Here is a 17,326-nt window from a genome sequence, read left to right on the forward strand (position 1 = left end):
ATTCATACATGGTAAACACTAGTGTTTCTGTCAATTCTCTGTGAAAGTAAGGACTACTCTGGACTTAATGACTATCAGGGATTCAATTAAAAGCACCTTATAAATGACAAATGCAAAATTTATAATGTTACCTTCAATCTGACAATTTTATTATTATTTTCATTGTTGTTGTTTTTAAATGAGAGAAATCTGACAGGAACTTATTCGTAGTATCTTAGTTAGTGTTTATTTAACTTATCTGGTTTAAGTTTGCTATAGCTTTACTTTACTCATACTATTTAAAATAGACAAAGCACCAAAGAAAGAGCACAGTCTGCCTAAAAATGGCATAAAGTGTAACCATTAAGTAAATGTTAGAAGTCAACAGCTCATTTGCTTCTATTTCTTTCTCATACTTGGAAAAAAAATGGAAATCAGAGAATTCTGCCTGCTACTATCTTAGTAAGATATGTGAAACTGTGGTTTTTGCAAAGTAGTGAATACTTTATAGAAGAGACATCTGACAATCATATATATTTTTCCACATCATGAGAAAGAAACAGCAATCCTAAACAGATGGTCAAATTAGAAACAAAACACAAATTTCAACAACACTGATTCATTTTTTCCAGTCACAGATATCTTTTATGTGGAAATATCAGGTTTTAATTAGACTTTTCTAACAAAATCATTGATGACTTCTATTCCAAAATTTGTGTCAGGCTAAAAAACATAAGAGAGGATATGGTAATGTGTTGAATATAATAACCCTAAATTTAAATTCAACACTAAAATTTCATTGAAAAGACACAAATGTGAGTCATTTTACTGGCAGTAAATAAAGGGAAAAATACAAGGAATTTATGCTCATATCCTGTTTTCCACCATAAGCTATGCAATGTTCGGCACGTCACTATACTACACCCTCGCCCTCAGTTTCCACCATCTGTAAAAAATGGGCATCATAATTACACTTGCAAATGTGAATTATAATTACCATTTTTTAAAGATCCACACTTTGTATAAGAAAATTATTTCCTAAGTGTTTTCAGCCAACATAGCCACAGCTTTAAATATGTTGCTAGGTGTCACTTCACAAATGATTTCAATAAAGGATTTCATGAGAAGGAACAAAAGTACATTTCTACAAATCCTAATCAATTCAACACTTAAGTTCCTGTGAACTGCAATTGCCTTAGATGTCTCACAATATGTCTCCTAATTGTTTCACTGTAGCTTTCACATCTCCCAAAAGAACTAATAATAGAAAATAAAGTCAAAAAAAAGAGAAAATCTTCTTAAAAAACTTAAGTATAACTATGGAAAAAAGCAAGTATTCACTGAGTTAGCTAAGCATCTCAGAGAGCCTACATAATCTATATACTGACCAAAAATGGTTCTTACAGAAACCCTTTTGATTAGAAACTCCTTTAACCCATTAGGCCCTATTTATCAAGTTCACTCTATTGCTTAAATAGTAGGAATCCTTGGAATATAAGTCATGGGCTTTTTTTCATTGAAAACATATTTTTGTCCTGTTTTCTTGTTTTTATTTCCCCCAATCCGGTCAAAACATACACACTCGGACGTCCCGGAAGATGGCGGAAGAGTAAGACGCGGAGATCACCTTCCTCCACACAGATAAACCAGAAATACATCTACACGTGGAACAATTCCTACAGAACACCTACTGAACGGTGGCAGAAGACCTCAGACCTCCCAAAAGGCAAGACCCCCCCCCACGTACCTGGGTAGGGAAAAAGAAAAAAGAATAAACACAGACAAAAGAATAGGGACGGGACCTGCACCAGTGGGAGGGAGCTGTGAAGGCGGAAAGGTTTCCACACACTAGAAGCCCCTTCACGGGCGAAGACTACAGGGGGCAGAGGAGAGCACAGCAACAGGGTTGCAGGGGGCAAAGCGGGGAGATTCCCGCACAGAGGATCGGTGCCGACCGGCACTCACCAGCTCGAGAGGCTTGTATGCTCACCCGCCGTGGGGTGCGGGGCTGGGAGCTGAGGCTCGGGCTTTGGTCGGAGCACAGGAAGAAGACTGGGGTTAGCGGCGTGTACACAGACTGCAGGGGGTTAGTGCGCCACGGCTGGCCGGGAGGGAGCCCGGGGAAATGTCTGGACCTAACGAAGAGGCAAGAGACATTTCCTTCCCTCTGTTTCCTGGTGCGCGAGGAGAGGGGATTGAGAGCGCTGCTTAAAGGAGCTCCAGAGACAGGCTTGAGACGCGGCTAAAAGCGCGGACCCCAGAGACAGGCATGAGACGCTAAGGCTGCTGCTGCGGCCACCAAGAAGCCTGTGTGCGAGCACAGGTCACTATCCACACCCCCGTTCCAGGGAGCCTGTGCAGCCCGCCACTGCCAGGGTCCCAGGATCCAGGGATAGCTACCCCGGGAGAACGCACAGCGCGCCTCAGGCTGGTGCAAGGTCACGCCAGCCTCTGCCGCCGCAGGATAGCCCCGCACTACGTGCCCCTCCCTACCCATGGCCTGAGCAAGCCAGAGCCCGCGAATCAGCGGCTCCTTTAATCCCGTCCTGTCTGAGCCAAGAACAGACGCCCTCCAGCGACCTACACGCAGAGGCTGGGCCAAATCCAAAGCGAAGCCCCTGGGAGCTGTGAGAACAAAGAAGAGAAACGGAAATCTCCCCCAGCAGCCTCAGAAGCAGTGGATTAAGGCTCCACAATCAACTTGATGTACCCTGCATCTGTGGAATACATGAATAGGCAACGAATCATCCCAAATTAAGGAGGTGGACTTTCAGAGCAAGATTTACGATTTTTTCCCGTTTTCCTCTTTTTGTATGTATGTATATGCTTCTGTGTGAGATTTTGTCTGTATAGCTTTACTTCCACCATTTGTCCGAGGGTTCTATACCTCCTTTTTTAAAAGAAATTTTTTTCTTAATAATTACTTATTGTTTTAATAACTTTATTTTATTTCACTTTATCTTCGTTCTTTCCTTCCTTCCCTCCTTTAGACAACGAATCATCCCAAAGTGAGGAGGTGGACTGTGAGAGCAAGATTTATGATTTTTTCCCCTTTTCCTCTTTTTGTGAGTGTGTATGTGTATACTTCTGTGTGAAATTTTGTCTGTATAGCTTTGCTTCCACCATTTGTCCCAGGGTTCTATCTGTCCGTTTTTTTGTTTTTTGTTTTTTGTTCTTAATAATTCTTTATTTTAATAACCTTATTATATTTTATCTTACTTTATTTTATTTTACTTTATCTTTGTTCTTTTTTTCCTTCCTTTCCTCCTTCCTTCCTCCCTCCCTTCTCTCTCTCTCTCTCTTTCTTTCCTTCTTTCTTCTTATACTAATGCTTTCTTTCTAATTTTTAGCATGTGGATGAAAGGTTCTTTGTGCTGCAGCCAGGAGTTAGTGCTGTGCCTCTGAGGTGCAAAAGCCAACTTCAGGACACTGGTCCACAAGAGACCTCCCAGCTCCACATACTATCAAATGGCGAAAATCTCCCAGAGATCTCCATCTCAACACCAGCACCCAGCTTCACTCAACGACCAGCAAGCTACAGTGCTGGAAACCCTATGCCAAACAACTAGCAAGACAGGAACACAAGCCCACCCATTAGCAGAGAGCCTGCCCAAAATCATAATAAGGCCACAGACACCCCAAAACACAACACCAGACGTGGACATGCCCACCAGAAAAACAAGATCCAGCCTCATCCACCAGAACACAGACACTAGTCCCCTCCACCAGGAAGCCTACACAAGCCACTGAACCAACCTTAGCTACTAGGGACAGACACCAGAAACAATGGGAACTACGAACCTGCAGCCTGCAAAAAGGAGATCCCAAAAACAATAAGATAAGCAAAATGAGAAGACAGAAAAACACACAGCAGATGAAGGAGCAAGATAAAAACCCACCAGACCTAACAAATGAAGAGGAAACAGGCAGTCTACCTGAAAAAGAATTCAGAATAATGATAGTAAAGATGATCCAAAATCTTTCAAATAGAATAGACAAAATGCAAGAAACATTTAACAAGGACCTAGAAGAACTAAAGATGAAACAAACAATGATGAACAACACAATAAATGAAATGAAAAATACTCTGCTATTGATGGGATCAACAGCAGAATAACTGAGGCAGAAGAACAGATAAATGACCTGGAAGATAAAATAGTGGAAATAACTATTGCAGAGCAGAATAAAGAAAAAAGAATGAAAAGAACTGAGGACAGTCTCAGAGACCTCTGGGACAACATTAAATGCACCAACATTCGAATTATGGGGGTTCCAGAAGAAGAAGAGAAAAAGAAAGGGACTGAGAAAATATTTGAAGAGATTATAGTTGAAAACTTCCCTAATATGGGAAATAGTTAATCAAGTCCAGGAAGCACAGAGAGTCCCATACAGGATAAATCCAAGGAGAAATACGCCAAGACACATATTAATCAAACTGTCAAAAATTAAATACAAAGAAAACATATTAAAAGCAGCAAGGGAAAAACAACAAATAACACACAAGGGAATCCCCATAAGGTTAACAGCTGATCTCTCAGCAGAAACTCTACAAGCCAGAAGGGAGTGGCAGGACATACTGAAAGTGATGAAGGAGAAAAACCTGCAACCAAGATTACTCTACCCAGCAAGGATCTCATTCAGATTTGATGGAGAAATTAAAACCTTTACAGACAAGCAAAAGCTGAGAGAGTTCAGCACCACCAAACCAGCTTTACAACAAATGCTAAAGGAACTTCTCTAGACAAAAACACAAGAGAAGGAAAAGTCCTATAATAACGAACCCAAAACAATTTAGAAAATGGGAATAGGAACATACATATCGATAATTACCTTTTAAATGTAAATGAATTAAATGCTCCCAACAAAAGACACAGACTGGCTCAATGGATACAAAAACAAGACACATATCTTTGCTGTCTACAAGAGACCCACTTCAGACCTAGAGACACATACAGACTGAAAGTAAGGGGATGGAAAAAGATATTTCATACAAAAGGAAACCAAAAGAAAGCTGGAGTAGCAATTCTCATATCAGACAAAATAGACTTAAAATAAAGACTATTAGAAGAGACAAAGAAGGACACTACATAATGATCAATGATCGATCCAAGAAGAAGATATAACACTTGTAAATATTTATACACCCAACATAGGAGCACCTCAATACATAAGGCAAATACTAACAGCCATAAAAGGGGAAATCAACAATAACACATTCATAGTAGGGGACTTCAACACCCCACTTTCACCAATGGACAGATCATCCAAAATGAAAATAAATAAGGAAACACAAGCTTTAAATGATATATTAAACAAGATGGACTTAATTGATATTTATAGGACATTCCATCCAAAAACAACAGAATACACATTTATCGTAAGTGCTCATGGAACATTCTCCAGGATAGATCATATCTTGGGTCACAAATCAAGCCTTGGTAAATTTAAGAAAATTGAAATTGTATCAAGTATCTTTTCTGACCACAACGGTATAAGGCTAGATATCAATTACAGGAAAAGATCTGTAAAAAATACAAGCACATGGAGGCTAAACAGTACACTACTTAATAACGAAGTGATCACTGAAGAAATCAAAGAGGAAATCAAAAAATACCTAGAAACAAATGACAATGGAGACACGATGACCCAAAATCTATGGGATGCAACAAAAGCAGTTCTAAGAGGCAAGTTTATAGCAATACAAACCTACCTGAGGAAACAGGAGACATCTCAAATAAACAACCTAACCTTGCACCTAAAGCAATTAGAGAAAGAAGAACAAAAAAACCCCAAAGTTAGCAGAAGGAAAGAAATCATAAAACTCAGATCAGAAATAAATGACAAAGAAATGAAGGAAACAATAGCAAAGATCAGTAAAACTAAAAGCTGGTTCTTTGATAAGACAAACAAAATTGATAAACCATTAGCCAGACTCATCATGAAAAAAAGGGAGAAGATTCAAATCAACAGAATCAGAAATGAAAAAGGAGAAGTAACAACTGACACGGCAGAAATACAAAAGAACATGAGAGATTACTACAAGCAACTCTATGCCAATAAAATGGACAACCTGGAAGAAATGGACAAATTCTTAGAAATGCACAACCTGCCAATACTGAATCAGGAAGAAATTGAAAATATGAACAGACCAATCACAAGCACTGAAATGGAAATTGTGATTAAAAATCTTCCAACAAACAAAAGCCCAGGACCAGATGGCTTCACAGGTGAATTCTATCAAACATTTAGAGAAGAGGTAACACCTATGCTTCTCAAACTCTTCCAAAATATCGCAGAGGGAGGAACACTCCCAAACTCATTTTACGAGGCCACCATCTCCCTGATACCAAAACCAGACGAGGATGTCACAAAGAAAGAAAGCTACAGGTCAATATCACTGATGAACATAGATGCAAAAATGCTCAACAAAATACTAGCAAACAGAATCCAACAGCACATTAAAAGGATCATACACCATGATCAAGTGGGGTTTATTCCAGGAATGCAAGGATTCTTCAATATATGCAAATCAATCAACGTGATACACCATATTAACAAATTGAAGGAGAAAAACCATATGATCATCTCAATAGATGCAGAGAAAGCTTTCGAGAAAATTCAACACCCATTTATGATAAAAAAAACCCTGCAGAAAGTAGGCATAGAGGGAACTTTCCCCAACATAATAAAGGCCATATATGACAAATCCACAGTCAACATCGTCCTCAATGGTGAAAAACTGAAAGCATTTCCACTAAGATCAGGAACAAGACAAGGCTGCCCACTCTCACCACTCTTATTCAACAGAGTTTTGGAAGTTTTAGCCACAGCAATCAGAGAAGAAAAGGAAATAAAAGGAATCCAAATCGGAAAAGAAGAAGTAAAGCTGTCACTGTTTGCAGATGACATGATACTATACATAGAGAATCCTAAAGATGCTACCAGAAAACTACTAGAGCTAATCAATGAATTTGGTAAAGTAGCAGGATACAAAATTAATGCACAGAAATCTCTGGCATTCCAGAGATGTTAAAAAAAATAAAAAAACAAAAAAAAATACACACTCATAAAGGTAAGGGGAATGGGAGAGAGAGAGACAGAGGGGCAGGAGGGAGGGGGAGAGGAGGAGAGGGGAAGAGAGGAGGAGAGAGAGGGAGAATGAATGTACATACATATCCATAGGTTATTGATATTTTTTAACTACATATAAACATATGTGTACGTACATGCGTGTATACACACGTATCTCTTGAACCACAATTTACTTATAAATTACCTACCATGGGCTTCCCTGGTGGCGCAGTGGTTCAGAGTCCGCCTGCCAATGCAGGGGACACAGGTTCATGCCCTGGTCCGGGAAGATCCCACATGCCGCAGAGCGGCTAGGCCCCTGAGCCATGGCTGCTGAGCCAGCGCATCCAGAGCCTGTACTCCACAACGGGAGAGGCCACAACAGTGAGAGGCCCATGTATCGAAAAAAAAAAAAAAAAAAAAACTTACCTACCATGTGTCAGGCTCTCAGTCTGGTCTTGGAGATAAAAAACCAACCAAGACTTGGTTCCTGTCTTCAAATAGCAAACATAATTACACACCTGCTCACCTGTTTGGTTTGCTTAACAAACATGCCTGCAATATCACTTGCTGATAGAAATGCCAGCTCTTCCCACATTGGTGCCTCTTTGTGGACCATCATCTCAAGTGATTCAACACAGTGGGGCTGTAAACTTCCAATCAGCGTAGTTCCACAGTAAGTCTTACTCCCAGTTCCCTGGTCCTTAATACCTGACACATTATTGGATAGTTAATCAATGCTTGCTGATTTATTGCTGGGCTGAACCATTAATTGGCATCTTTTTGGTAACAAAATAATGGTACCTGCTAATCAATACCTTATCAGGTATCAGAAATTCAGCCAAGCACTTTATATAACTTTCACATTTAATTCAATAATAGACTTTATTATTACACCTGTTTTAAGGATGATATAACTGAGGCTTTGAGTTTTGTTTTGCTTTTTGAATTTTATTTATTTTTTTATACAGCAGGTTCTTAGTAGACATTAATTTTATACACATTAGTGTATACATGTCAATCCCAATCTCCCAATTCATCACAACACCAACACCACCTTCTGCCGCTTTCCCCCCTTGGTGTCCATACGTCTGTTCTCTACATCCGTGTCTCTATTTCTGCCCTGCAAACCGGTTCATCTGTACCATTTTTCTAGGGTCTCTAGATTCATCCACGTATCTATAAATTAACCAATTTCATTCCTTTTTATGGCTGAGTGATATGCCATTGCATATATGTACCACATCTTCTTTATCCATTCATCTGTCGATGGGCATTTAGGTTGCTTCCATGATCTGGCTATTGTAAACAGTGTTGCAATGAACATTGGGGTGCATGTGTCTTTTGGAATTATGGTTTTCTCAGAGTATGTGCCGAGTAGTGGGATTGCTAGGTCATACGGTAATTCTATTTTTAGTTTTTGAAGGAACCTCCATACTGTTCTCCATAGTGGCTGATTCAATTTACATTCCAACAGTGCAAAAGTGTTCCCTTTTCTCCACACCCTCTCCAGCATTTGTTGTTTGTAGATTTTCTGATGATGCCCATTCTAACTGGAGTGAGGTGATACCTCATTGTAATTGTGATTTGCATTTCTGTAATAATTAGTGATATTGAGGAGCTTTTCATGTGCTTCTTGGGCATCTGTATGTCTTCTTTGGAGAACTGTCTATTTAGGACTTCTGCCCATTTTTGGATTGGGTTGTTTGTTTTTTTAATAATGAGCTGCATGAGCTGTTTATGTATTTTGGAGATTAATCCTTTGTCCGTTGATTCGTTTGCAAATAGTTTTTCCCATTCTGACAGTTGTCTTTTCGTCTTATTTGTAGTATCCTTTGCTTTGCAAAAGCTTTTAAGTTTCATTAGGTCCCTTTTGTTTACTTTTGTTTTTATTTCCATTACTCTAGGAGGTGGATCAAGAAAGATCTTGCTGTGATTTATGTCAAAGAGTGCTCTTCCTATGTTTCCCTCTAAGAGTTTTACAGTGTCTGATCTTACATTTAGGTCTTGAATCCATTTTGAGTTTATTTTTGTGCATGGTGGTAGGGAGTGTTCTAACTTCATTCTTTTACATGTATCTGTCCAGTTTTCCCAGCACCACCTACTGAAGAGACTGTTTTTTCTCCACTGTGTATCCTTGCCTCCTTTGTCATAGATTAGTTGACCATAGGTGCATGGGTTTATCTCTGGGCTTTCTATTCTGTTCCACTGAGCTATATTTCTGTTTTTGTGCCAGTACTATATTGTCTTGATTACTGTAGCTTTGTAGTATAGTCTGAAGTCAGGGAGTCTGATTCCTCCAGCTCCACTTTTTTCCCTCAAGACTGCTTTGGCTATTTGGGGTCTTCTGTGTCTCCATACAGATTTTAAGATTTTTTGCTCTAGTTATGTAAAAAATGCCACTGGTAATTTGATAGGGATTGCATTGAATCTGTAGATTGCTTTGGGTAGTACAGTCATTTTCACAATGCTGATTCTTCCAATCCAAGAACATGGTATATCTCTCCATCTGTTGGTATCATCTTTAATTTCTTTCAACAGTGTCTTATAGTTTTCTGCATACAGGTCTTTTGTCTCCCTAGGTAGGTTTATTCCTAGATATTTTACTCTTTTTGTTCCAATGGTAAATGGGAGTATTTCCTTAATTTCTCTTTCAGATTTTCCATCATTAGTGTATAGGAATCCAAGACATTTCTGTGCATTGATTTTGTATCCTGCAACTTAACCAAGTTCATTGATTAGCTCTAGTAGTTTTCTGGTGGCATCTTTAGGATTCTCTATGTATAGTATCATGTCATTTGCAAACAGTGACAGTTCTACTTCTTCTTTTCCAATTTGTATTTCTTTTTCTTCTCTGATTGCCATGGTCAGGACTTCCAAAACTAGGTCGAATAACAGTGGTGAGAGTGGACATCATTGTCTTGTTCCTGATCTTAGAGGAAATGCTTTTAGTTTTTCACCATTGAGCATGAAGTTTGCTGTGGGTTTGTCATATATGGCCTTTATTATGTTGAGGTAGGTTCCCTCTATGCCCACTTTCTAGGGAGTTTTTATCATAAATGGGTGTTGAATTTTGTCAAAAGCTTTTCCTGAATCTATTTAGATGATCATATGGTTTTTATTCTTCATGATCCTTTTCATGTATTGCTGGCTTCTGTTTGCTAGTATTTTATTGAGGATTTTTGCATCTATATTCATCAGTGATATTGGTCTGTAATTTTCTTTTTTTGTAGCATCTTTGTCTGGTGTTGGTATCAGGGTGATGGTGGCCTCATAGAATGAGTTTGGGGGTGTTCCTTCATCTGAAATTTTTTGGAAGAGTTTAAGAAGGATGGGTGTTAGCTCGTCTCTAGATGTTTGATAGAATTCACCTGTGAATTTCTATTTCTTCCTGGTTCAGTCTGGTAAAGTTATACCTTTCTAAGAATTTGTCCGTTTCTTCCAGGTTGTCCATTTTATTTTCATAGAGTTGCTGGTAGTAGTCTCTTAGGATGCTTTGTATTTCTGCACTGTCTGTTGTAACTTCTCCTTTTTCATTTCTAATTTTATTGATTTGAGTCCTCTCCCTCTTTTTCTTGATGAGTCTTGCTAATGGTTTATCAACTTTCTTTATGTTCTCAAAGAACCAGCATTTAGTTTAGTTCATCTTTGCTATTGTTTTCCTTGTTTCTCATTCATTTATTTCTGCTCTCATCTTTATGATTTCTGTCCTTCCTCTAACTTTGGGTTTCGTTTGTTCTTCTTTCTCTAGTTCCTTTAGGGTTAACATTAGATTGTTTACCTGAAATTTTTATTGTTTCTTGAGGTAGGCTTGTATAGCTATAAACTTCCCTCTTAGAACTGCTTTTGCTGCATCCTGTAGGTTTTGGATCATCGTGTTTTCATTGTCATTTGTCTCTAGGTATTTTTTTATTTCCTCTTAGATTTCTTCAGTGATCTCTTGGTTATTTAGTAACGTATTGTTTAGTCTCCATGTGTTTGTGCTTTTTATGTTTTTTTCCCTGTAACTGATTTCTAATCTCATAGCATTGTGGTCAGAAAAGATGCTTGATATGATTTCAATTTTCTTAAATTTATTGAGGTTTGATTTGTGACCCAAGATGTGATCTATTCTGGAGGATGTTCCATGCGCCCTTGAGAAAAAAGTGTAATCTGTGGTTTTTGGATGGAATGTCCTATAAATGTCAATTAAATCTATCTGGTCTATTGTGTCATTTAAAGCTTGTGTTTCCTTATTAATTTTCTGTTTGGATGATCTGTCCATTGGCATAAGTAAGGTTTTAAAGTCCCCCATTATTACTGTGTTACCGTCAACTTCCTCTTTTAGAGCTGTTAGCAGTTGCGTTATGTATTGAGGTGCTCCTATGTTGGGTGCATATATATTTATAATTGTTATATCTTATTCTTGGGTTGATCCCTTGATCATTATGTGGTGTCCTTCCTTGTCTCTTGTAACATTCTTTATTTTAAAGTCTATTTTATCTGATATGAGTATTGCTGCTCCAGCTTTCTTTTGATTTCCCTTTGCATGGATTATCTTTCTCTATCCTCTCACTTTCAGTCTGAATGTGTCCCTAGGTCTGAAGTGGGTCTCTTGTAGACAGCATATATATGGGTCTGCTTTTGTATCCATTCAGCAAGACTGTGTCTTTTGGTTGGAGCATTTAATCCATTCACGTTTAAGGTAATTATCAATATGTATGTTCCTATTACTATTTTTTTAATTGTTTTGGGCTTGTTTCTTCTCTTGTGTTTCCCACTTAGAGAAGTTCCTTTAGCATTTGTTGTAGAGCTGGTTTGGTGGTGCTGAATTCTCTTAGCTTTTGCTTGTCTGTAAAGCTTTTGATTTCTCCATCAAATCTGAATGAGATCCTTGCCGGGTAATCTAGCTTGTAGGTTCTTCCCTTTCATCACTTTAAGTATATCATGCCGCTCCCTTCTGGGTTCTAGAGTTTCTGCTGAGAAATCAGCTGTTAACCTTATGGGAGTTCCCTTGTATGTTGTCATTTTTCCCTTGCTGCTTTCAATAATTTTTCTTTGTCTTTAATTTTGCCAATTTGATTACTATGCGTCTCGGTGTGTTTCTCCTTGGGTTTATCCTGTATGGGACTCTCTGCACTTCCTGGACTTGGGTGGCTATTTCCTTTCCCATGATAGGAAAGTTTTTGACCATAATCTCTTCAAGTATTTTCTCGAGTCCTGTCTCTCTCTCTTCTCCTTCTGGGACCCCTATAATGCGAATATTGTTGTTTTTAATATTGTCCCAGAGGTCTCTTAGGCTGTCTTCATTTCTTTTCATTCTTTTTTCTTTATTCTGGTCTGCAGCACCATTCTGTCTTCCAGGTCACTTGTCTGTTCTTCTGCCTCAGTTATTCTGCTATTGATTCCTTCTAGTGTAGTTTACATTTCAGTTATTGTGTTGTTCATCTCTGTTTGTTTGTTCTTTAATTCTTCTAGATCTTTGTTAAACATTTCTTGCATCTTCTCGATCTTTGCCTCCATTCTTTCTCTGAGGTCCTGTATCATCTTCACTATCATTATTCTGAATTCTTTTTCTGGAAGGTTGCCTACCTCCACTTCATTTAGTTGTTTTTCTGGGGTTTTATCTTGTTCATCTGGTACATAGCTCTGTGCCTTTTCATCTTGTCTATCTTTCTGTGAATGTGGTTTTTGTTCCACAGGCTACAGGACTGTAGTTCTTCTTGCTTCTGCTGTCTTCCCTCTCAAGGCTTTGAGTTTTAAGCAACTTGCCTAATGCCACACAGCTAGAAAATGATTTATACTCAAAGTTCTGTCCAAAGCCACTAATGCTATACTACTTCCTGAAGAGAAGGGCCCTATCTGTAGATGACTGAACCCAGTGAAACTTTGATTCATAGCTAACTATACTAAAAAAACAGGCCAACGCAAACAGCTAAGTCAATCAAAACTACATAGCAATCATGTACACAAAAAATATTAAAGAAAAGCAAGCATATACACTATGTATATTTATATATGTGTGTGTGTCTATGTATCCTTAAGATTATTTACCATTTTAGATGTCATAGACATCTTTTCTCTGCATTAGGACCCATTATCAGGACTTGACTATATAGTTTTAACAACTGAAAGGTGATTTTGCTTTTAATGATCCCACTAGAAGCTTTCAATTGCAGATCTGTGTCTTATCTATTGATATATCCCATCCCCAGCATCCAGCACAATGCCTGCCACATACTTGATGCTCAGTATATAGCAAAGGAATACAGCAGTCCCCCATTATCTGCGAGGGATATGTTCCAAGACCCCCAGGGGATGCCTAAAACTGAAGACAGTACCAAACCCTATACATATTATACATACATACCTATGATAATTTAGTTTAGAAATCAGGCACAGTAAGACATTACCAACAATAACTAATAATGAAATAGAACTGTAACAATATACTGTAATAAAAGCTATGTGAATGTAGTCTCTCTCAAAATATCTTACTGTACTGTATTCACCCCTCTTGTGATGATAAGAGACGATACAATGCCTACATAAAATGTGATGAGATGAAATGAATGAGGTAGGCATTGTGACACAGCATTAAACTACTGCTGACCTTCTGATAATACCTCAGAAGGAGGATCCCCTGCTTTGGGTGATCCTGGATCATCAAGCCATGATGATGTGGATGGTTGGATGTTAGGAGCAGAGGACTGAGATAGGTGGGGATCACGGGTGTTAGAAAGTGGGACAGCTCAAGATTTCATTATGCTACTCAGAACAATGTGCAGTTTAAAACTTATGAATTATTTCTAGAATTTTCCACTTAATCTTTCTGGACTGCAATTGGTCCAAATTTGGTAATTTAAGTTACCGTGGCAGGTAACTGAAACAATGGAAAGGGAAACCACTAATAAGGGGGGACTACTGTACAATCCTTAAATTTTAAAACTCTGTTCTAAGGTGAATGTTCCATTTATATGAATGTATGACAATGCATACATACCTGGAACGTCACAGATAGTGGAGGAGCATTTATTTTAAGCAGAACAAGGTAAACTTCACACTTTCAACATAAAATTTCCCCCACTCTTTCTTAAATGCAAATAATTAAACACAAAACATGTTAATACAATCTTCTGGCTAACTTTTAATAATGGAAAAGTTGGAAAATTTAGTATTATCTTCAAAGCAACTACACCCTGGCAACAGATACATTAATTATGTGTGAACATTAGACTTAGTCAAAACAAAGCATGACATAAGAACTAAATTACAATTGTCAAGATTGTAGGCCTAAATTTAGCAACTTAAGCACATTTAATCATAAACTCCAAACTAACTAAAATTTTATTTCCTTGATTTTAACAATTACTAGAAAGGTAAAAAATATATACGAAATACAGTGAAACAACAAAGAGGAAAAGATGAGCAAAGCATGAAGAATGTTTCTTCTAGAGGTTGATGACACCCCACCCAGTGATATTTCCTTCAACAAAGATGTTAGTTAGTAACCCTTATCAAGAACAGGAGTCATCTGGCCCAGTCTATCCTGCCTTATCCTATTATCCATATGTTAATAGTCTTTTTTCCTATTTGACTTCTATCACACTCCAATGCAAATCCTTTTAGGAAGTTGGTAAAGACATAGGACGTAAATTTAAGTATTCTGTCTTCTATTCTTAGTTGACTTTTGGCCACAAAAGTAGTGACTCTACAAGTCCCTAGTATTCTACCCAATGCCTGGTATATAGCAGACACCCCCCAAATTTTACACATCTACTGATAGGAAAGCAGTGAGCCTGCTGGGAATATTCCAAGGTTGCCAACCTTCTTAAGCTTCAGTCTCTGTAACTGCAAAAATGAGCATAATAGCATCGACTTCATAACATGACTATGAGCATTAAAAGTGCCTAGTGCACAGTGACCACCTCAACTATTATATATTGTATTTTGAACCTCAGTTTCCTCATAAGTTAACAGGGATCAATAAAATCTAACCCAAAGAGTTGTGAGAATTCAATGAGTACACATATGTAAATCAATTGGCATAAATACTTGCCATAAAGTAGGTCTTCAATAAACCATAACTCTTTTCTTTGCTACCTTGCCTCTAAATGCCTATATTTTAAGAGCCAGAAGAAATTTAAAACCAAAAGTATTAGAAGGTTACTAGTTGGTTGAAAGAATAAAAATCACAGCATTCTAATAAACTTCTATGACATTTTCTGGCACCAATACAAATTGCTATGAAAGCCTAACAATTAGCATTTAGTAGTACATAAACTATGTTCTAGGAGAAACACTAGAAGAAATTCAAATAAGTCTTTTAAATTAGAATTCATTCACATTTTTACCTTTTCTTCTAGTTGGTCCTTCAAACACTGGTATTTTAGCTTCAGTTTTTTGTTCTCATTTTCATTCTGAGTTAATTCCTCTGTCAACCTGTCATACTGTGATTTCAACTTCTCTAGCTGAGAACGCTGGACTTTAGCCATATTCTTATCTTCTAAGCTTTCTGCCTGAGAGAAAAAGGAGAAAAGAGAAAGTCCACTGGCCAGAGCCAAGCTGTACACAAAACAAATTCCATATTATATCAGTGGGCAAACACTTCAAGATTTTGCTACCTCTAAGCATTCACACATAAACATACATGCAAAGGAAACATTCTTTGCATGTGTTCAATTTCTCCTTAGCATTCACTGAGCAAGCAATTAAGTGACAGGTACTCTACTAGGTGCTGAAGATAACAGGTATGAACCGTAAAAGAGACAGATGCAACAGTCAATTCTGACAACGATGAACAAGAAGTGCTTAATAAAGGTGCAAGCAGAGGTACATGCAACCCAAAGAAGGGACACTAACTGCTGAGAGGGGAAGGGTTATTAGAGAAATGTCCCCATAAGGATATACTATGGGATATTACTGCCTGATTAGTCTCCTCATCTATAAAAGGAGCTTAACAATATTCCTATTCAAGCTACGCTCTTGTTTTTGTGAAAGGCTTTTGTATTTTTTTGTACAATGTAATTATTAATATCACTCTTGTGGGGCTAAAAAGATTATGGATCAGAGTAGCCAAAAAACTATAAATAACTTAATATGAAAGAGTTTACCAGTGATTATTTCAGTACCAATAGTGCAATAAAGTACCTCATTTTCGTTTATTATTTGGAATATAACCAGGACCAGCTTTAAAACAAAAACAATAGGAATAATCTGTGGATGGGATTCAATAAGGATTTGCGAGGCATGTGAAGTTAAAGACTTAAAATAACAATGTAAATACTGACTATATGTCAGGCACTGCTCTAAGACCTTTTCGTATAGTTGTCCCTTATTCCATCCTCACCACAACCTGACTAGGGAGACACTGTTATTGTCTCCCGTTTTGAAACTGAAGCAGAACACTAATCATTTGCCCAAGGGTATGTAGTGAGTAAAGCAGAGCCAGGATTTGAACGCAGGAATTCTCTCTACTGTCCATGTTTTCAGCTGCTCTCCCTCACTGCCTTTAAAAGGTACGTATATCATATGGTTTTAAAAAACAGCTGGGTGCAACTTGCAATGTTAACTAGTTACACCTACCAGTTACTGACAGCCTGTAAGCACCCACATAGAATCTGTTTAAAATACATGTTTCAATGCCTAAAATATATTTGTTTCTTTCCTTTGTATAAGTTCATTATATGTATGCAATCAGGTACATAGGAACATAATCGCTGGAAGCAATTTCCCAAAAGGAAGAAGTTTTGTGAGTTTCAGACAAGAATCTATACTTTATTCACCTCACAAATTTCAGCTAAGACTTGATGCCACTTTGAGTTAACAAAAGAACTGATATTTTTAATGAGGAATCCTGTATTCACTACCCAAAAATAAACTTACAAAATAAAGTCTCTCATCAGGAAAATTGTTCGATTATTATTTTAAGTTTCAGTAGAATACTTAGCTTTTTTTGTGTCTTATAAAAAGTATAGTTTTCCCCCAAGGCCAGTGGTGTCTGGGCCAGCTCACAGAGACACTCAGGAACCAACTGTGCTCATCTCTTCCCAACTCTGTCTCCAGTGATGCTGTTTGATAGCTTGAAACCCGCCAAATGGGGTTTTTTATACTGTTGAACTTGGCAAATGCTACAAATCAGGGTTCCTCTCTTTGCCCCCGGAGAACCTATTTTTAAAACAGTTACAAGCACAGTAATGCCTAAATTTGACTAAGAACTTACTTCTTGTTGTAGTTTTATTATTACATTTACATTTCATTTTAGGGCTTACAAAGTGATGTTAACACTCATAAAAAC

At 37.8% G+C, this 17,326-nt stretch overlaps 1 protein-coding gene across 1 annotated transcript in view; it reads right to left on the minus strand.

Annotated features, from left to right (window-relative positions):
• The window catches only part of CEP128 (centrosomal protein 128), a gene marked incomplete at its 3' end in the record, with an annotated part of 210,477 nt that overhangs the window by 29,320 nt on the left and 163,831 nt on the right, over window positions 1-17,326 (minus strand). Inside the window, exon 15 of the mRNA XM_007470471.1 lies at window positions 15,384-15,548. Within this exon, the coding sequence (XP_007470533.1) occupies window positions 15,384-15,548 (165 nt within the window). The remainder of the gene's footprint in view (window positions 1-15,383; window positions 15,549-17,326) is intronic.

The sequence above is a fragment of the Lipotes vexillifer genome, unplaced genomic scaffold, assembly GCF_000442215.2.
Source record: "Lipotes vexillifer unplaced genomic scaffold, Lipotes_vexillifer_v1.1 scaffold841, whole genome shotgun sequence".
NCBI lineage: Eukaryota > Metazoa > Chordata > Mammalia > Artiodactyla > Lipotidae > Lipotes > Lipotes vexillifer.